The sequence below is a fragment of the Cuculus canorus genome, chromosome Z (genome assembly GCF_017976375.1).
Source record: "Cuculus canorus isolate bCucCan1 chromosome Z, bCucCan1.pri, whole genome shotgun sequence".
In the NCBI taxonomy this organism is placed as follows: domain Eukaryota; kingdom Metazoa; phylum Chordata; class Aves; order Cuculiformes; family Cuculidae; genus Cuculus; species Cuculus canorus.
In genome coordinates, this window is record NC_071441.1 from 55,138,406 (window position 1) to 55,160,475 (window position 22,070).

At 41.9% G+C, this 22,070-nt stretch overlaps 1 protein-coding gene across 3 annotated transcripts in view; it reads left to right on the top strand.

The window, feature by feature from the left end:
• The first annotated feature begins 1,426 nt into the window (after positions 1-1,426).
• SSBP2 (single stranded DNA binding protein 2) overlaps positions 1,427-22,070 on the top strand; it is a 193,310-nt gene continuing 172,666 nt past the window's right edge. For 2 of the 3 annotated variants that reach the window (XM_054053441.1, XM_054053442.1), the window contains exon 1: positions 1,428-1,573. In XM_054053441.1, coding sequence (XP_053909416.1) covers positions 1,515-1,573 — 59 coding nt within the window. In that variant the 5' untranslated portion in view covers positions 1,428-1,514. Of the gene's footprint in view, positions 1,574-22,070 lie in introns of all 3 variants that reach the window. The other variant, XM_054053443.1, reaches the window with a different exon arrangement.

Genomic DNA, 22,070 nt, shown 5'->3' on the forward strand with positions numbered 1-22,070 from the left:
GGATGTTTTTTTTTTCCCCTGCAGCTCCAACAATGATAAACAGATGATGGTGGTCGATGCCTCGTACAACTTCCCTCCTCTAATTTTAAGTGGTGCTCATTGTCCATTACCTTTGCCTGCCAACACGACAGGGAAATGGGTGCATCTACAACTTGCCCCTCTGAAAAAGGGGAGATAGGTGCATGTACAGGCTGCCTTGACCGAAAAAGGGGAGATGGGTGTATGTACAACCTGCCCCAACTGAAAAAGCACTCTGAGGGCTTGACATTACACACAAAAAGCCCTCCTGGGTTACACAAGTGAGTTGGTTTACGAGGTCAGTCATACGTTCGCAAAGATAAGCAGGTATCAGCATCTGCAGGATTTGGGATGACGCTCCAGCAGTGGGGGCAGAGCAGAAATGCTGAGAGCAGAGCGCTCCAAACACCCAGGTCATGACAGGTTGAGAGAGTTGGGGTTGTTCACCCTGGAGAAGGCTCCAAGGAGACCTTACAATGACCCTCCAGTAGCTCAGGGGCCTACAAGAAAGCTGGGGAAGTGCTGCTTACAAAGGCCTGTAGTGACAGGACTAGAGGCAATGTGTATAAGTTGGAGAAGGGCAGATTTAAACTAGATGTAACAAGGAATTTCTATGAGGCTGGGGAGGCACTGGAGGAGGTTGGTCAGGGAAGTAGTAGCTGCCCCATCCCTGGAGATGTTCAAGGCCAGGTTGGATGAAACTGTGAGCAACCTGGTTCAGCAGGATGCCCGTGGCAGGAGGTTGGAACTGGATAGCCTTTGAGGTTCATTCCAACCCAACTATTCTACGATCTTATGAACGGGGCCAGTCGCGGTGGCCGCTCCATCCCCACCGCTCTTGCAATTATTTGCAATGCACCTTTAAAAAGAAAAAAATCAACGCATTCCCTCGAATTTCCTGCAGATTGCTGGTTTTGGGGTGTTTCATGGATCTCTGCACATCCAGTCCCGCCTTGGCTGGGGACACACTTCCCCCCGACCCGCAGACCTCTGCCCCGCGGCTCCCCCGCTCCCGGCTCTGGATTCCGCACTGCGGATCGGGAGCCTCGCTGGAGGGACTCGTGGGGTCCCCGCGGGGCGTCCGAGAGGGGCCTGGGTCGCGCGCAGCCCCGGCCGGCGAGAGAATCCAGTCCAGAGTTTGCTTGTCGCCGGCGTGCTCTTCCTCGGCCGGCAGCGGCGGCGGGAGGGGTGCCGGGCGCCGGGAACAGCCGGTTGTTTAAAATCCTTCTAGAACCGTTTCTAATTCCCCCTTGCGCCGGGGAAGGGAGAGAGCGCGGGAGGGGGGGGGGAGAGCGGGGGGGGAGGAGGAGCCGAGGGGGCGGGGGGGGAGCGGCCCGGCCGGGTGCTCGGCTGTCAATCACGGCGCGGGGGGCGGGGCCCGGCGGCCGCTCGGCCAATGGCGCGTGTGTGTGGCGGCGTCTCCATGGCGACGGGGCTGTTCCCGGGGAGGCTGTGATGGGTTGACAGGTGCGTGACAGTCGCGGCTCTCGGCAGGCATGTACGGCAAAGGCAAGAGCAACAGCAGCGTCCCGTCCGACAGCCAGGCCCGCGAGAAGTGAGTACGGGGGGAAAGTGGCTCGGACACACGGACAGAGCTTGTGCGGGGCAGCGGCGGGAGCTGCGGGGTGCGGGACGGGGGGTGCGGGAGAGGAGGAACAGGGGGCAAAGGGCCGCCTTCCACCGCTGCCTGACCTGCCGCGTCCCAACTTGCAGCCTCCCCGCTTCCCAACTTGCAGCCTCCTGCTCCTTCGCAACCCGCCGCTTCCCACCTCTTTTCTTCCTAACTCGCCGCCTCCCTCCCCTTCTCAGCGCGGTCTTTCTCAACCCGCCGCTTCCCAACTTGCAGGCTCCCGCCGCTTCCCAGCGCCCCACTCCCCACCTCGCTCCTTCCCAGTACTCCACTTCCCAGCTCGCTGCTTTTCAACTCGCCGCCTCCCGTTGCTTCCCAGCTCGCTCCTTTCCAACCCGCCGCTTCCCAAGTTGCAGCTTCCCGCTCCTTTCCAACTCGCTGATTCCCAACTCGCCCTCCCTTGCCGCTTCCCAGATCCACGCTTCCCAATCCGCTCCTTCCCAACCCACTGCTTCCCAACTCGCCGCCTCCCGCCACTTCCCAGGTCGTTCCTTCCTAGCTCACTCCTTCCCAACTCGCTGCTTCCCAGCTCCCCACTTCCCAGCTCGCCGTTTCCCAACTCGCTGCTTTCCGCTGCTTCCCAACTCGTTCGTTCCCATCCCGCCGCTTCCCAACTTTACCCCGGGCCGGCATCCCCGCACGCTCCCGTGGGGACACTCACACCCCTTCTTGGGGCATTTTCGGTGCCCGGCGGGGCTCCCTCGCACCCCCCGCCGCGGATCCCGCCGGTGCCCAGACTGCCTCCAAAACTACTTTTCGCTTTTGTTTCTTTTTTTTTAAGTCATTTTCCCGAAAACCGAACATAATCCCTGCGCGAAGGGTCCTGTGGGTTTGACTCTGCCCTCCCCGTGTCAACGCGATAGGGAGCGGGGGGGGGGGGGGGGGGGGGTGGGAGGGGAAAGGCGGAGCGGGAAGGAATTGGGGAGAAAAAAGCCGACTTTTGGGAATGGATGGTGTTTCTTTTAAGTTGTGCATAGTGGCAGCTTCGCGGCGTGCCTGAGGAAGTGGAGGAAGAACCGGTCGGAGGGGCAGGAGCGGGGTCGGGGGGTCTGGGAACCTGAAAAATCCCGTCGCTCGGGAGTTGCATCTCACGCCCGGCTCGATAGTCCGAGGAGTTTCCCTTTAGGCAGTTTGGCTGAACCATCACCTAAAAGTTATTTTTTTTTTTTCGCTTTTATTTTTTGGTTTTTTATTTATTTATTTTTTTTTTTATTTTTTTTGCGACGGTATTTCAGAGACTTCCTAATTCCAGAGAATGGCATACTTGCTTCCTGGAACAGCAGCAGGCCGGGCATTTCTGCCGCTGCAGCAGAGGGAGATGCAGGATGCTGAAGGGCTGTTATGTTTGGAAATTTCACAACTTTGCAATGAAGAGGTAGAGGAGGAGGGAGGCAGCACTAACGTGAGGTGGGATCAATTGCTGAGATGGAGTGGGGCGCACAACTTGGACACTAAAATCAAAACCACTGATGGCACCTCTTGCTCCCTGTGTACAAATAATTTTAAACGTAATGAACTTAACTGGCTGGTGGAAACGCTGTTTATTTGGCATAGCAGAACTGTAAAGTTAAATCATTTTCTTGTGCTGTGCTGGTGCTAGTGAGTACAGTTGGTAAGTTCCTGAGGGGCACAATGGGACTAGGTAAAGCGAATCTATAGTGCTCCGTTTGCTGGCTCAAGTGAAGATCATATTCGTTTAATTGTGCTTTGCAAAAACTGCCCAGTACGAGCACATACAACTGCTCCAGACCTAGGGCGGAAACTTTGAACTGTTAATATTTCAGATATCTTTCTTCATTGTAACTGATTTTTCTTGTGGGTTCTTGCTGCCATAAAGCACATAGTATTTCATGCCATACGAAAATTCCTGATAATTTTTGAAGCGAGCCTGCGAAATTGACCTATTGCCAAGTAGAAACTGCCCTCCTCAGTAAAGTTGCAGGGGCCCTGCTAGATGGTGCTATTTGATTTGAATATGCTGTGTCTCCCACTCAGGGTAACCAGCAGCTGGAAATGTGAATTCCTCATGTATAGATTATTTTATGCAAAACACTGAAATGGGTTGTTCTTAAATCAGGGACTTTACAGATTGGTAACTCCTTGGTGGCAACTTCTTATGGATAAACACAACTGGGAATTTAGAAACACCCTCTTCCTCTGTCATATCCCCCTGTTCCCAAACCACACTTTCCTTTAATGAATAGAAAAAGACAAAGCCTAAAGGCTTGGTTTATGATATGGAATACAATTATATAGTCTACATTCTAGATTTATTACATATTTACAAGTGTCTTATTAGTAGATCAGATCACATCCTTGCCATTTTCATATGCTTTCTTTCTGACATCCAGAAAGCTGTTTACATTATTTTTTTTTTCGTTCTTATGATGTTGTTTTACGGCTATGCAGTGCTCCTCCCAGGGTGATGAATGAGTTCTTGCTCTGCTCAGAAAAGTTGCCATTGGATTAAATATCTCTATGAAGATAAAGCTCCAGCTTCTGCATGAGATTGTGTTAACTTGAAAACCACAGAGAAATTATGTTTGACTGATACATGAAATGTTTACTTAACCAAGCACAGGATTATAATTATGTTTAATTTGAAAGTTTTTAGAACATAACTTGTAACTTAACTATGTTGTATTTCCTCAGGGTTTTAAGTACCTAAAATGTATAGCCAGTAACCAATCTCTGAAATACACTTACAACAATTAAGGAAATAATTTTTATTAAAAAAATACACTGCCTCGGGTTTGGGCGGCCTGATTATATGGGACACGTTTCTTCCTCATGAGGATGTGTGCTGATGACAGGACTAGGGTGTGAAAAGACTATTTATCAGGTGTAGAAAAGATATGTGTTGTTAAGATGTTGTTTGTAATCAAGGATGTGATATATTTTACAGACCAATCCAGTGACAAATATGTTTGTAGTGTGGTATCTCATTATATAGAATGCTGTCTTTAATATTTATGTCCTTGGAGGCTATGTAATTTCTACTAAAATGAACAAGTTTTGCAAATAATTTGTAGTAGCCCATGGCAAATTTTCAGTTCCAAAGATGGATTCTGTTTTATGGTCTTTCCCTTTGTTCCTTCTGCCTGACCTTTGGGGTAAATTATCTGTATTATGTAGCTTAACAATATGTGTTAGGTGTGGATAGATTAATTTGGGAAAAATAATACCTGATTTTGTGCCTGAGAGGTAACAGTACAACACAGCTGGGTTAAAACACCAAGGATGAAGGCACATGATACCAGTGAGGTGCAAAGAAGGGGAGGAGAGAAAAAGCAATTGTGTTGTTATGCCCCTTCTTCCTGTTCTGGCACTGCGGTGGCTTAATTTTGGGTTCAGGCCATCACTATCACATGAAGGATGGGGAAGTTGTATTAAACAGTTGCTCTGCCACAACTGATGCTGTGCCTAGGCAAAATAAGGCTCAGGTACATTGTAAAAGACTAAAATTTTGCTAAACATCCTCTTCTGTTGTTTCTTCGCAGCAAAGGTATAATTTTGTGTTTTTGTGGGTTTTTTTCTTATTCCTTAGAATTGGTTTAATTCAGATTAGGAACTTGGACCTGCTAGTATCTCACTGAATGGTGAAAACAGTGAACTTTTAGTTGGAGAAAGAAGGACCAAATAGTACAAGTTTTATGTAGATTTTCAAACAGTTTTGTAGGCATTTGCAAAAGCAACCCTCTACCTTTATATAAAGAGTGTTTTAAAAATAGTGTTAGAGAAATAGTTTGAAAGAACATGCATCATAGAGAAAAATAAATTCTGAAGAGAGCGTGTGGTTTCTGTTCAGTTGTCTTGATCTTTCAGTGATCTTCTAAAGTAGTCTTTTTCTCAAGACACTCTTACCTTGTTGCGGCTTAACAAAAATGCAGATTTTGTTTAAAAACTAACTCGGTGATTAGAGACTGCAATTTACTTTGATAAAAAGGATGTATGATCAAAATAACAACATGGAAGCAAGCATTAGAGTCAGTTATTGATTGACTTTCAGCTTGATGTGGAAGAGGACATAGAGAAAGTAAGAATAGTTGATTGCTGCTGTTATGGCATTCTTGCTCTATTTTTTGCATGACCCTAGTTGTAACTGTCTCCTAAGTTTGATCTTGGCCAGTTGGTCACATGGAGAAAGGTGGTTGTTTTTCTTCTCCACTTTGCTGCTGCTTTGAAGAAGAAAGAAGATACCTCCCTTGTTGTTTGTCCTCAAGACTGTTGGGTGGCTGGTTGTTAGGATGTACAGCTCCTCTATATGAGTGGTGTGTGTGCCTGCCTTGATAGATCCCTCTTCACAAGTGGAAAGCAGAGTGAAATTCTCACAACTCTTGTTATCTTGTTGGTGCCAGGAAGGTTCTCTGTAAATAGAGAAAAATTCACCAGTGCTTTCCTTATTTGATTCTGTTGCTGTTTAGGAAGATTGAGATTTCTGAGGGCTTTTGAGGGTTTGTGGGTTTTTTGAGATAGCTTGTTGTGTTGGATTTTTTCTCTCCTCTAATTTGGAAAGACAGCATTGCATGAATTCACAATAGTTATGTTACGTTTTTCACCATAATGGTTGTAAGCTATGTAAGAACAAGATACAGATTAAAATTAACTGGCTCCAGTGGTAAATAATTGGCTGCTCATTCTGGAAAGTGATAAGCCAGTTTTCCCAAGTTTCAGGTGGTGAAAAATACATTGATCTCTCTCTTTTTTTTTCTTCCCATGTGAAAAGAAAATTGGTAGTTCAATCCAGCCTGCTTTGCAAAATTTGAGCTTGTACACTGATTTCATCCATCAGGTCTAACTTGTAAAAGTTCCAGGAGTGTTGCTTTGGGAGTCTGTGAACATAACACTTTCCGCAATTTTACAAGAATATACTTTTTAATAAGGAGAAGCACAGGAGGGAAGGTTCTGGAAATAGTAACTTGTTTCTCAAGTGTTTGTTGGGCACAGTGCTTCAGGTACTCTTTCACACTGGACAGGTAGGCTGGACAGTGTACAAAGGTGTTTCAGATAATGAGTGTGCTGCCAAGATCAAATGCTTTTGTGGTGTAGATTTACGAGGTAGTGATGGTTGGAATGATAGTTGCGGTGGACCATAGAAATATACTTCAGTATAGAAGTGTCCTGAAGGGAAAACATATCCAACTTTGACATTGGTTTGCTTTTGGCAGGCATATTTGTTTCTGTACAGATAAGCGCATAGAAGTACTTTATTGGACTGGCAAGAACAAAGGAAAAAGAGATGGTTCGGTTTCAACATTGCCTCCTCTGCACAATTGGTCTGCTCACAGAAGGCTTGGGGTTAGTTTCCTGTGCTTTTTATTAATGGTGGGCATTATGAGGTATCTGATCCCAGCTTTCATAGGCTCTTTAGTGCTGGGCAAGTTTTGCTACTGAAGAGCAAATGTTACAGCAGATGCGCCCCTGACTACAGTGAGCTTGATTTAGGCTCAGCTAAGAGAGAGTTAAATCTTCCTGGAGTAATTAACAGAATCTGGTATATATTAATAATTCATTTTGCTTAAATTACAGGCGTGTGGTAACGTCACATGTACTAAAGTAGCCAAACAAGACTTTCCTAACTTTTCCAACCTTGAACTGTTGGACTGCAAAGTTTATAATGGCTTATACATGCCTTGTACTGATTTACTTCATTCTGTGTGTGTAAAATTTCAGTGGAAGTGTTTTGACTGACTTTGAAAATTCGACAAAGAAGAAAAGCGTTTTCCAATGTTTTAGAAGTTCTCACAACTTTTACTGTGGAAGACCCCTCTCCTTTGAAACATTTGGAATCTGGCTGAAAAAGGAGAGGTATTTTATTCCAAGGATGTATCTTTTTCCATTTGCATGACAAAGCATCTGAATTTAGCCAGGATAGGAGATCAATTTGCATATGCTTAGGGCTTACTAGCTGTAATCAGTGAATATTTCATCTTTGCTGCGAGCACAGCAGGTACTGGGATCAGAGGAGCAGCGTGGGGAGAAGAAATGGGACTGGGCACTGTTGGGAAGGAAAGTGTAAATATGAGCACTTGGAGCCTGCAGCCAAGAGATGTCAGAATGTAGAGATAATGGGATTGGCACTTGTGGAGAGTGGAGGAAGTGTGGTGTAGTTGGTGGGTCTGGAGAGGCAGAATTTCTCCCAAAGGAGACTGGTATTGGGATCAGAGACCTGGGTTGGAGCTAGCACTTGTAGACAAGGAAGACAGACCTGGCGCAAAGCAGGGAAGAGAGCCAGGATGGCAGTGCCTTCAAGGAGACTGGTCAGGAAGTGGAAGGATTTTGTTAAGTTACGAAGAACATGATCTCCCTCCAGGTACTAGAAAATCACCATTCCTTTACTGCCTGCAAGTACCTGTGAGACCGAAGGGTAAAATGTCTTATCTCTAAGATAAAACCTACAAAAACTGATGTAGTACTGACTTGACTGAACTGGCTGATAGGTGTGTGGTAGTTTTGAAACCTGTAGCTCAGATGAGATGTCAGAGCTTTTTGATGGAAGGGTAGGATTTGCTATTCAAAAGCAGCTGGAGCAGTGTGTCTGTGTGTATCTTTAGTGCAGTGTCTGGGTGTTGTAATTGGATTGTCAATAATGTCCTCTTAACTTGGAAGACATGGATGCAAACTAAGCACTGTTCTTACTTGATCCTTATTTGAATGTTCACCGATTCCTCCCTCCACCCTCTGTGAAAAACTCTGTTTTTTTTATTGTGTAGAATAGATGATTATTTTCATAATGGGTAGCTATTTGATAATTTGCAGGTTTGCTGTCATGTGGTATGTGCCTTATGGCTAACTTGCTGTTTCATAATACAGCTGTTCCTATAGGAATAATGTGTTCTTTCTTTGGTGCCCAGCATCATGGTATGTGAGTTCACAAACCGTTAAAAATATTTACCAAGCCGCTCCTACCTGTCTGCTAGTTTTAGAACTGGTTGTAAAGCGCAAAAAGGTGAAAAGCAAAAATATTTGCTTATTTTTGGGTGCCCAGTATGAGCTGTGTAGCCCTGAAATTTTTTTTGGAGCGTCACACAACCCACTAGTGCATACGTACAACTTCCACTGTCTCTTTTGCCACTGATTCTAAGGAAGAGATGCCATTTTATCGTGTCAGGCATCTAGAAGGTGAGGAAGAGAGAATGATTAATTCCCTGTGCAAAGTTTGTTTCAGCTAAGTGGTTTGCCATGCAGAGCTGTCTTGTGGCATGTCCAGAGGTTGAAGACCATTTCAGGTGCCCTCAGAAGGACCCATCTGCAGCATGGTCCCCACTGCCCTTAGGCTGTCATTCCTCCTGGTAAGGGCACTCTGCTTCTGCTGCTTCTGCCTTGGACTAACTGTGATACCATCCAGGGCAGGACGGAAATAAGCAGTCTTGTGAGTAAAACATTGTTGCTAATACTCCCTGAAACACTTGCCTGTTTTTTGTTGTTTTTTTCTTTTTTAAAAAATCATCCATTTTAGAGTCCCCTTGCCCTCCAGGTTCTTTTTGCAATATCGCTGTATGGCCTATTATTCCCTGCTTCATATTTGTGTATTTGATTTCTTATTCCTGAGCATGCTATTCTACATTTGTCTGTATTGAATTTTCTCATATTAACTTTATTTACTCTGTTTGCGTCCCCAAAAGGGCTCATAATGTTTCCCAGCTTGTCATGTACACTTTTGTTTCTCTACGTACAACTCATTAAAGAGAGTCTTTTAATGGAATTGGCATATGATAGCAAGAGCCTTCACTTGTAGAAACATACTGATAATGATTCCACTTGTAGAAACATACTGACAATGATTCTTCCATTGTTTTTTTTATGTGACTGTACACCATTTTTTCCTTTCATGGAGACTCTTTTGCCTATGTAGGTATCAGGTGGTGGGCTAAGAGTCAAAACTCCCATGTCTTAATTTTAGTAATCCATCCATGTTACTTATTACCCACTGCACAGTCTCCCTTGCAGGTAAACCAAAGTGAGCTGACAGGTTCTTGACAGATAATGTTGATCCTTTTCTTATCTTTGTTTTTTGGAGGTGTTTAGAAATTGGTTTCTGGAATTGTTTTCAGTATAGTGTTTTGATAGTCAAGCTGATGTCTGCATGAAACTTACTTTCTAAAAAAATATTTTACAGGTGCTATACTGTGCAAGATTTTTCCATTTCTTGGTTTTGTTTTTTTTGTTTTGTTTTATTTTCTCCAGTACCAGATTAACGTAATATGTGTAAGCAGGCCAAAAGGATGGTTCCTGGTTATCATGTTAGTGCTTGGACAGTCAGGTGGAGAAATTGGGCATTTCCACTTGCCTGTATCTTGCTTGCTTTTCTGTGCAGTGGCAGAGCTTCACGCCTAATGGCATGAGTTTGAGTTTGTTTAACCTGAAGAGTTAAGTAAGCTTGGATCCTCTTTTTTGTTGTTTGTTTTGTTTTTTCCAGAAAGTGCTCTAACACCTAGCTGTTGTATACCAACTTGACAAAGGTCTCACTGTAACACTCTCCTATGTGCCCCCTTACTGGGTACCCCCTGAAGCCCTTCCTCTTCCCTTCACACCTCCATTGCCTGTGCCCAAAACTTCTGGCTTCTCCAAAGCTCAGATTGCACACAGCTTTGAGATCCACATTTCTTTTGTAGGAAAATTTGTTATATAGGAGCTAAATGTAAATGAATATAATTTAAGTTGAATGTTTATTTTCTGTAGACTTTTCAAAATGGCTTGCAGTCTTTCTTTGGGCAAGTGTATTGGAGTTTTGGGGTTTTAGTTTTAAGCCCGACCCACCTGTGAAAAAACAGTAACTAGTTGGGTTTCCTTTTAAGTGTATTGAGAGCATGCTTTTTTCCTACCTTGCTTCATTTAGGAAACGATCAACTTTTAAAAAATCTGGATGTCAGAAACCACATTTCTGATGGCAGGTATGGTTTGCCAGCTGTGGTTGTGGACTGTGAGGGTCATCTAGGTCCTCAGTGCCCCACAGGCTGCTTGATCCCATCCTTGTTAGGCTTTACAGGCTGCCTTTGGGCTTGTGTTTCAGTGAGAAATTCTGTTCAGGTAGAAGTGTTTAACTAGGAGCTAGGATTATTTTTACAGGTGGCTAGAGGAAGGTAAAACACTGTCTGTGTTTCCTGGTAATCAGCTTACTGCATATAGAAAGTGGCAGCATTAGTCTTGGAAAGAGTTTTTATAGGTTAAAAAAAATTACAGCAAATTCAGTGGCAACCTGAGGTAGCCTGTGTTGTCATGTTTGACTTCCCCAGGGAAGGGCTGCACTTTCTGAAAAAAACAGTCGAGTGCAGAAATGGAACTATAATTCCTTAATAAATATGTTATTCTTGACAGTCTTGGGATAAAATGGATCATACAGCTGACAGGATGTGTGATTGTGCCATAAATATTCCATGATTCGTGAGGCTGGAAGTAAGGATGCCACCCAGTGCTCCTACTATGGAAGTTGCAGTGCTCTATCAGACCCTTGTGGTTGCAACAGCAAGATTTGATAAACCAAACCACTTTACTCTTTCCATACTCTTTTATTTACTGTTTTTCATTCCCAATTAATCCTCAAAGAATGGAGACCAGTCTTGGATGACTCTGATTTCATCATGTGTTTTGAGAGTAATGAAGCTCCTCTGCTGAAGCTGAAACTGCCCTAGAAGTGAAAGTTAGGACAGTCTCTTGAACTGTTCAGCTCCTTTAATTGTTTATTATTAAATCCCTCCTAAATTGGTATATATTGTTCAATCTGCTTTGAAATATGCATTGCAAGTCAAAGGCCTTAAAGTAGTACAGTCAAAAGTTGTCTGAATTTATTTCATTTTCTGTAAGTGCTTCATGAACTTTGGTGAACTGCTGCTCGGTAGTTTGTCCCAGCAGTCAGTTATCTCCAGTGATGGGCAGTAGAACTGCTGGTGCCTCCTGCTGCAGCACAGGTAGGGGATTCGCTCCCTTCTGCAAGTCAGAGAGACTTCTGTGATGGTGCCAGTGTTAATAAAATACTGAGTATTATAAATGGAGAAGATGATTTAAAAACTTAAAGGCATATTTCCTGACCTGAGGAATTAAATTTGTTTTTCCTGTGTGTTTATATGCATGTTGTAAAATAATACAAATGGCAGTTGATTTTTCTGGGTTCCAATAGGAAAAGTATACGATCAACAAATCAACACTAGAGCTTGCATACAGGACAGTTTGTAAACAAATACAGAGCTGGAAAAGATAAAGGAGGCCTTTTGATCAGAAGATGAAGAGCAATGGGAGAAATAGGGAAATGTGCCTCTAGTAACAGTGGTATACTTGACAAGAAGATCTGAAAGGTACAAAACATTGGTGTTTCTGACTTCTGCTGCATCTCCCCAAATGCAGCGTCACTTTTAATTTTGCTATCTGTACATCTAATTCTTTAGAAAAGGAATCTGTTTACTCTTATGAGACCAGTATCTGTAGACATGTATTACTGCAAAGCTAGTTATACATATTTTGAAATAATTTTAGAAATAATATGAGAGACTGTGATACAGCAAACCACAAAGGAAGCTGTATCTTATGCTTGAGGATGCAAGACTTAGATAATTTTCCCAGCTGTTGTTTAGGAACCTATAAAGAGTGAATGAAAAAGATCACTTTGAATGATTTTGCAGAACTAAATTAATGGATTGGAAACAAAGTGGTACTGGAATACTGGATGCAAGTATATTCATATTAATTCCAGTAACTGACAAGGTTACTTATAAATCTTTTGCTGTGTTCCCTGTACATCCCTGTAAGTCTGTAGTTAATTATTCAAAATTAGAGAAAAAGAAAAAGTTTGGAGTTGTTTATTGTCAGTCTCCGATTCTATGTGGGATTACTGATTGGAAAAAAAAAAGCATAATACACAAGGGGAGGTTTTCTGGTCATAAAACCATTATTATTTTTCCTCTGTGAAATGATACAACTGAATTGAGCAGTGTTTCACTCATATTACTACCTAGTAAAGCTCTTACAAAATACATTGAGAAGTTGAAAAAGGACTCTGTGGTTTTAATACTCAGACTGCAAGCCAAACAAATGCATTTTAAAATGTACAGGCCTGCCTATGACATATTGTGGTCATACTGGTTCCGTATTCCAGGTGCTTGCAGACACACTTTTAACAAAGAGCAACAGTCAAGAACTGCAGGCCTTATCAGGGACTATAGGAAGATTCGCAGCTATACAACAGTTAGTCTTGTTTCTCCCTCTTTAACAGCATCTCAATCCTTAGTAGCCTGAACTGGTAAAACCTTGGGACCATCTTTGTTCCCTGATTTGTTGGAGCAGATGGCCTTGCACACATAGCATTGGTTCACTGTTATGCACTGGTCACAGAGGTACACTTGTAGCAATCTTCATTTTCATGGCTAATGTGCTTGAAATGCTCAAGTTCTCTAGCTGGATGTCCTCTGGCATGGCCACAGGCTTTGAGACAAATCAGGAGTGTTTGTCAGAAGGTATCGTGGGCAAAGCAAAAGAGAAGGTAGGGCAAAACAGGAGTTTTTGCTAATGCAGGAGTAGGACTGAGCCAAGAGGAAACACATAGAGCTTATTGAAGTGTTTTGGTATTAGTTTCTGTTTTAATTTCTCTTTGCACAGTGTATACAGTCAACAGACAAAACATAATTAGAGGGGACTCTCTGGTACAGTGTGTTGTTACAGAGAAGGGCTTTATTACTACAGAAGGTTGTGTACTAACTACAAAAGCTTTGTCCTGAGAACAGGCAACTGCACATCACCTGCATGCATTGACTCACAGAAGCAGGATTTTTTTTTTTTAATAAAACACAAAACAACAAACCCTAAAAACCAAAACATTTTGATTCAAATACAGAATAAAATTACAAGTGGCATTTTCAGAGTTAATAGAAAAACTGCAGTCCTGATCTACTTCCGAGCTTATTCAGTGTCATCATAAACTCATGTCTCTTGTTATAGAACCATGTAATTACTGTTTCCTACCTATGGCCTGCCTATGGTCTGTTGTGCAATAGCTGCAATTACCTCACCAAGGCTGACTTTATATTCAACACCTGTGATTTGCTTCTCTTTGGGAGCAATGACCTGAGTACCAACAACCAGACTTCTTCAAGTACTTGTTTACAGTAATGCGAAGAAAAGCTGAAAACAGCTAAAGCTGTCTGTATATGTATTTATTTTTTTTGCTGAGGAATGCACAGCTTCCCTAGTACTTACCTGGTAGAACAAGCTGTGATTCCTCTTTCCTTCAGTCTGCTTCCTTGGATATATCCTTCCATCAATTGACACAAGGTTATGTGGAACTTAGAGTTCCTTCTTCCCTTTTAGGAACCTCAGTGACTGGAAGAAGCTTTCTTGCTTGAAAGCTTTTTTTTTTTAATTCAACCCCCCTGCCCCGTTGATTTGGTGTAGTGAATGATAGTACTGGCATGAATGTAGAAATGACAGATTGTACCGTGGTACACTGTACCATGGCTGGAGTCCAGAGCAGTACCTAATGTTGGTGAGAGAACCTCAGAGTCAGTTTCCCTGGTTTGGGGAGATACTAAAAGCAATATGAAAAACAGGGTGAAGTATGTGGTGCTTTCTATCATCTGATTATCCTGTCCTAGCTAATTCCTTGGCATATGCATTGCAAAAATGATGGTTTTGTGTTGACAATGAACTTTACCATGGTTCTTTGTGAAAGATGTTATATGAGATAGTGTATTGAGTGTGGTGGGAGTATGTCAGATGGGTAGAGAACTCGCACTTTGAGAAAGGTGAGGTTAATGTGTTGGGTGAGGGCACTGGGTAATGTGAATGGATGGGGACCTGTGCTCTTAAGCTAGTGGTAGACATTTTTAGCTAAGTGTTTAAAGAGGCCAGGCCAGATGTTCAGCTTTTTGAAACAATACATAAAGTGTTGTAAATCTCCAGGTTGTGTTTGAACCCTTTTGCTCCACAGCCTTATGACCACAGGGATCCTAAGATAAAAACACCGTGTATTCTACAACAGCATTTGATGTACCTGGCTACTCAGAGGTGCTCCTTGGACCAGCCATCTCCTCTTCTTTCAAATCACTGTTTAGCGTTGGAAGCTTCCCAGCATCTCTCGGTGTGTTTTGCCGTCCAACATGTAAAGCTTCAAAATTAATCCTACAAATTGGTAGAAAAGATCATAATGTGCGGTGATGTGATTTAACCCATGAGTTACGCTGTAACGTTCCTTCAGTGAAGGTGTTGAAGTGTCCTTACATAGTAGTCGAAGATTTTTTTCCTTTACATTCAAAGTTTCAAATTCAGTAAACTGTAATTTTTCAGCCCACAGATGCTTTGCCCCTTCGTATTCTGCATTTGTAGTTTTTTTGTAGTAGAGTCCAAGAAAGTCACTGTGAAATGGTTTTGCTGTATTTCCAAGAGACAGAATTATCTTTTTTTATATATATATGAATGTATCTATATAATTTTTAATATATATATTAAATGTCACACAGTGTGTAGAATTAAATAAATTCCAGCTATCTCTTGGACATTAATGTAAGTGATGTTCAACTACAGAGTCTTATGGAGGTTGGCTTGTACCGAGTATTCTCTTTGTTTTCTGAATTTCTGTTTCTCCAAGTAAGTGGAGACATTTGTGTGGTGAAACATAGAATTATAGACTCATAGAACGGTTTGGGCTGGAAAGGACCTTAAAGGTCATCTTGTTCCAACCTTGCTACGATGGGCAGGGACACCTCCCACTAGAACAAGCTGTCCAAGGCGCCATCCAACCTGGCCTTGTAGCATCCTACTCTTCTGTCAAATGCTGTATGGAAGGAGGTGTTTGGGATGCTTCTAAAAAATGCAGCCACTTCTGAGTGTCTCTAGTGTGGTATGACTCAATGTGATGTACAAAATTTAATTATGAGGTTATGAAAGGTAAGACTGGATGATATGCTTTAGCAGGATAATTTCTCTTCATGCAGTTCCTTCAGTGCTCTAAGAGTTTTCTATCCAAGATGAAGTAGGGTGATACGATTGTAGATAATTTGCTGGGTTAGTGGCATGAGAACATCATGGTTGCTGTGTTTCTTGTATAGCTGACATGACCCTGCTCTGCTGGCTTTCTTTACTTTTCTGAGTATGAAAGGCTGTTTAATATAGATGGATCCTGCTTGCTTTTTAATACCTTGCCTGCTCACAAGAATTAAACAGCTGAATGATGTGCATGTGTCTACCTGGAAGAAAAAAAAAAGCTGGCTCATCAACCTCTAGGTTTGGTCATTTGACTATGTCACCTTAAGTTTGAAAACTAAATAAGAAATAAAGAATATAGACTGTGTCTGGAAATGTTGTTGGCTAAGAGGTTAGTTTAAAGTATTGATAGCCTGTCAGTTCCTGCTGTCAGTGTTAACAGCCTTTTAGAGAAGCATCCCGGGTGTGGAGAAGAATTAACCTCCACAGAAAGCTCCAGGAGCAATCATTTACCTTTCCCTGAAGACCTTGAAGCGCCACAGGTCATCCTGCAGGGCAGGAATACTGTGTGTATTACAAAACTGTTGAGGTAACTTTCGCGTTGACGCCAGGGCCAGGATCTGTGTGTTTCAGTGGGGAACTGGTGTTCTCCTCCCACCAGGACTTAACAGTTTGGTTTGCATCCCTGTTCTTTGGCACCACCCCTCCTTGCACTGTGTACTGTGTGTTGATAGGGTTGACTCACCTCTTTTTATTATGTTTTGAATACTTTCCTCTCAAATGTAGTTTATTTTCTGCAGGGAAGAGAGAGAATTTATGCTGTCCTGGTTCCTTATTTTTATCAGAGCTCTGTTAACAACTTCCAGCTGAGGGAGTTCTTGATATTTTTGGCCTAAGGTATTTAGCTATTTGAGCCTCTTTACATGTTTTCCTCCGATATATATTAACTGAGGGGGGGAGAAATAGTTCTTGTCAGTAAATATATTCATGAGCATGCTTGCCAGATTGCTTGCACTTAGCCCCAGGAATCTGAACACTTCAGAATTATTGGGGGAAGTTTGAGTTCTGGTTGGAAGTATTTGAATGAGCTCCGTTCTCTCACTGCTGCTGTAGCTATGTTCTGACTGAATCTTCCTCTTTGTATTAAGAGCTGTTCAGTATTAAAAAAATGTATATAATTTATAGTCTGCTTAAAACCACTCAGAAGTAAATAAAAAGACCAGAGAATCATAAAATGGGAGCTTGCACTATGAAACAGAAATTATCTGAAATTATCTTTGTTCCTTTCTTTTCTGACTATCTTTTAAGCAGCTGAATCCTCTATCTTATTACTAATGTTACTGTTTTGTTGATTGCTTGGCTTATGGTCTGATGAAGTTCTTGAATATTCCAAATATTGTACTTGGTAGCACAGCTTTTATACATGGAATTTTAAAGTTTCTTAATAACCTTACCCTTCCGTGAAATTTACATGAATGTTACTTTGAAAGAAAATATTAAAAATACTTCATGTTGACCTTTTGCCTGTAAGAACCACTTTAACCTGCTTAGCTATAATTTCACAGATCCTACTGTCATCACTTCTTTGCCCTTTTCCTAACAAAATTTCAGACTAAAGATGGAAAGGTATCTTGTTGCTTTGGCAAGGCTGTTTCTGTATATTGCAAATAAGACGTCTCTCTGAAGAGTAATTCTGTTTAGGTCACTGGACTAGTATCTTCTTTAGGCAAATGATTCCTCCATATTCCTTGAGAATATTATTGCTATTGTTAAACTTATTGATTGTACATAAATGTCCCTCAGTGAAATGCAGTGGCTCCAGTAAATGCTCCAGACGTGTCTCTGTAGGACTGGGGAGGTGAGAGGGGCAGATGGTGGAAATCAAGCTTAGTTTAAAATGAGATTTTTGGCATTTTAAAATGGCATTTGCTGTTGAGTATAGGGTGTCCATACTACTTTTTCTTGTTATCCCCTCTGAGATGTTTATTTATATATGGCAATATATTACATTAGTTTTATCCACTGAGCCATCTAATGCAGTTCTGCAGAGCAGGAAGAAGACTTTGTGCCATCTATGCAGAGTCATTGTCTTGAGTCCTCTGGTTTCTAGTCTGGTCTGTGGCATAAATTAGACTTGCTTGAAGGCTGCCAACATCCACCAGGACTTATCCTATTAATTGGGACCAGCTGGTTACAGGTATGTATTGCCAAAACTACAGCAGCTTTATGCAACCTGTTACAGCAGTTCTTCACCACCCAGCTATTCCTTTAGTGACCTTGAACCTTCTAATAGTGATTTGCAAAGCTGAAGCCTTAAATCTGGCACCTAAAATAGTAGTGAGTTTGAGTTTTTTAAATATATTTATTTAATACTAACTCCTCTGCCCCTTCCTGAGATTGGGCAGTCACCGCTCCCTAGTTGGACATAAATCTCTGTTTTAGAGTCCAGTTTAATACATGTGCACCATTCTTTTTTCACAGCACTTGGAAGAACGTTTGTGTTTACTTATTAAGTTCTATAGATATTATTTTCTATTAACCACCACAGAGAAGAGTGTAAACTTTTTGGAAGTTTGCTGTTCCTGTGCTGTAAAGACAGAGGTTCCGTGTTGTACCCCTGCTTTTTGTGCCTGTTTGTAGGGAGCATCTCTGTGCCTTTCAAAGTACAATTTTAGGTGAGCTGTTGTTTTGCACTGTCTGTTTCTGTGCTCCAAACTGACTGATGCTACTGTGAAAGGGTGGAGCAGCACTGCCACATCAAGTATGTTGTCTGGTCTGTGGTTGGGCTTCTCCATAGAACTGCCAGATAAGTAAATACTAATTCTGAGCTTCTGAATGCTTATGGTGAGAACAGAAACATTTCATTACTTTTAATTGTTTTGTAACAGGACAGTGTAGTTACACTGTTGGCATCAAGTTTGGGAATTTCTTGACTTTTTTTTTCTTTGCAAAGCCAGTCCTTTTATTTTGCTAACTGAATTTCCTGTGCAACTTCTTTTAAACTGTTGTGTGAGTTGCAGGTACCTTATTTTTTTCCATTTTTACAGTTAGTTTTTCCAGTGGTCCTTCTTGAACATGAAAAGCAGTAGAAGGAAGTACTTGGAGGAAAGGAAGATGTTGCAGTGAAGCTGTGCTGAGCGTCTTCAACTCAGTGTACAAAAAGTTATTGGCTTGTTTCAAGCTTATGCTTGAAATCTCCTCTTTTGAGATTGACCAGGCCAAGATTTGCTCTGCTTATGAGATCTGACAAGATCACCATCCATGTGATTTCATTTGTTGAATTCACGGCAGCCCTGGGGAGTGAAATAACTAGAGCAGGAATGAAGCTGTGCTTTCCTGCGTAACACAACTGACCTCTATTGCAACTTGGCCACTAGGAAAAACAGCAAAGATTTTAAATAGATAAATAGATCCAGTCTTGTCTCTCTATGTATTATGTATTATGTATTTATGTAAAATGCACAGTCAAGTGCAAGCATTTGCTTAATTCATTCGTCCATAAAATAAGCAGGAGATGACCACCCATCCTGGTGCCAGGCGGATCAAGCTGAACTGAAGTTTGTGGAACTGGAATGCTTTTTTAAACTGGTCATTCCCAAGTGTCCTCCTCAATTCCAGCTTACTGTGCTTAACATTTAGTCCTGATGTTGTAATGTTAGCACCTATCCATAGAAAAATTCCTATGCATTATTCACCCTGAAGGAAGTGTAAAAAGCACTTTAGGGGGCTAATCTTTCCTTCTTATCTGCAAATGTGAGACAATGCATGTAAAAGAGAAAAACAACAGCTTAAAGAGCTGCCAGTTGGCTCTGAAAGGTTATCTTCAGAAATAACACAGAAGTACTTGGAATAAAACCTTTTCTCAGTCTCCGGTAGTGTAGAGAATGCTTAAGTTTGAAAATGACATCAGAAAAACTAACCCGAGAGTTCAAGGATGGATTTTTTGTTTGTAGATTTTTTTTTGGGATGGGTTTATTTTGATTCAAGTATAGTGATACAATTTCAGCCTGTTAACATCCGTGTCATATTCAAATCCACATGAATTTTGCAGGTCATCTAGACATTCGATGCATGGTGTACTAAACAAATACAGCAAACCTGAATAAAGCAGATACATTAAACTCTAACAGACATGAGTAACTTTCTGAAACAACAATCACGTAAATACTTTCTCTATTTTTGAGGGAAAATTTGACACATTTTGAAATGAGATATCTTATTTTTTTCTGGTGTCTTAAAGAAAGTTCTTTTATAGACTTTTGAGTGCAAAAGAAACCCCTAAACTCCCAAAAGTTACCAGGCAGCAGGAAAGATCATTTTGGTTGAAGGTGAAGGATGAGAAATTTCAGCCTCCGGATAACCTTTACCTTTTGCGCTCCTTTATAATTATTACAGTAGTGTTGGCTGAGGATGAATGTAAGAAGAAATCATTGTGACCTTGATGTATTTTGCTTCCAGAAAAAATGAAAATACTCGAATATTTCAGTGGTTTAATGAAACTGTCTCTATAGAGGTGTGATCAAAGTCCTAAAAAAGTAGAAAACGTTGCCTACCTCTTGAATTTGATGTGACATTTTGAAAAACAAGTAGTGGCTTATTTTTATGAACAGGTAAGTTTACTCAAATAGAGAGAGGTACTGAGAAAACAACTTTCTCCATTTTAGTAAGTGGTCCTTCCAATGAAATGGAAGATATTAGAATGATTTTGTTGCATACTTAGATTTTTAAGTGTTGCATTGAAAATGAAACAACTTGAGATAAGTTTTCAGGTTTCCTGAAAAATACTTGCAGCTGTTGTGCTGACCAAAGCAGCATTCCCAAGTAGTCCTGAGAAAAGATCCAGCTTCTCTAAAAGCAGTAATGGGCCATAGGCAAACATGGGATGGGGTATGAGCCCTGGAGCTGCCAGAGAACAAACCCCAGGCTGCCTGTGGCAGTGGAGGAAGGGAGCTTTATGGACAGCGCACGCTGACCTGGGATTGATATTTACGAATAAGGATAGGATCTGCCCATCTTTAATATTAGCTTTTCATTAAGTTAAAGTGGTCCTTCGTACTTCTGGGTGAGCAGCAGGACTGCACCATGTACCGGTTAGCTAGCATGGGACAAATTGTACTCCTTCTTCACAACTACAAGACAAGAAACCTGTGATCCTGGTGGTAACAGCCAGGATTATCTTTCTGTGCACCAGCAGGGTCTCTGCCATCTGTGTGTGGATATGGGGTTGTGTGATATGGGCTTTATGAGGAGATCTTTTTTTGCTTTCTTGGCCATAACGGATCTAGCTGGTAATGTTCTTTGTGATTGCAAGGTCTTGGTAAAAGGCCTAATGGAAGGTAAACACTCAGAAGTATGAGGTGAAAAGCCCAGTCAGACTCTGCTACACCATCAAATCCCCATACACCCATGGAGCTTAAATCCAGTCTTTTGGCTCGTGCCAGTAACAAGCTACTTCAGAGAAAAAAAAGTCTTTATTACTAATCATCTTTCTGTTCTGTGGCTGTTGCTTCTGCAGGGAGAGTTAGGGAAATTACAGGAGTCTCATTAGAAATATTCTGTAAAGTTAGGCTCTGTGGCACCACAGACTTTTTACTTTTGTCCTAACAAGACTTGTGAATCTCCAACTACTCCTTTTTTCCCCCCATTTCCACATTTCTAGGGATGAAGAAAGACTGCATAGTCTGACGGGACACGCTGTAGAGATTTAATGTGTTTCCAACTGCATCTCTCCATCTGTTGCGGTTTCTTGATTGATGGAATTACAGGCTTACCTACCTCTTGTTGCCTCTTACGCTGTTTTCAAGGGTATATCATTTTATGTCTTGGGCCTGTGTAATTTTCTTCAGGGCAGAAGACAGTTGAGTTCCTGGGGTATAGGTTGCAGTCCCTTTACCTTTTTCTCTAATTATCATGGGAAGGCTTGAGCCCTCTTGGGGAGAGACAACAATAAGGAACCATTGAGTAACCATCTTCTAAAAAGCAAGGACATTATTTCTGTCAGAGGCACTGCGAAGGGAACACATAACAAAATAATGACTAGCTTTTAACTATGTCCATCTTGCTGGGGCTGTCTTGAGTTTCACATTGGACTGGAGAGGTCTTTATCACAGGTTTGCTTGTTCAGTTATTATTCTCATATATGTACCTTTTTCCCTGCAGGTGATCATTGTTTTACTGTTTAAGGACATCTTCAAAGTTAGTCAGTGCTGCCTACCTCCGGGGACCAGTCTTCAAAGGAGTGGATAGCTGCATGAATGAGTGCTTAAAAGTTAGATTCATTATCCTGAAGGGTGGTGAAGGCCTTTTTAGTGAATCCAAAATCCGGGTGGAATTGTCTTGTTGACCAAGCAATAGAAAAATTACATCAGCCCAGCTGTGTCTGCTGTGTTGGCACTTAATTTGCCTTGGTTGGAGGAGACCAGGTGTTCGTAGAGGATGTTGAAGTTGCATTGTCACAATCTTAGTGCCATGCTCTTTTCTGCACACTAACCACCGTATCTGCTCTTTGAACTCT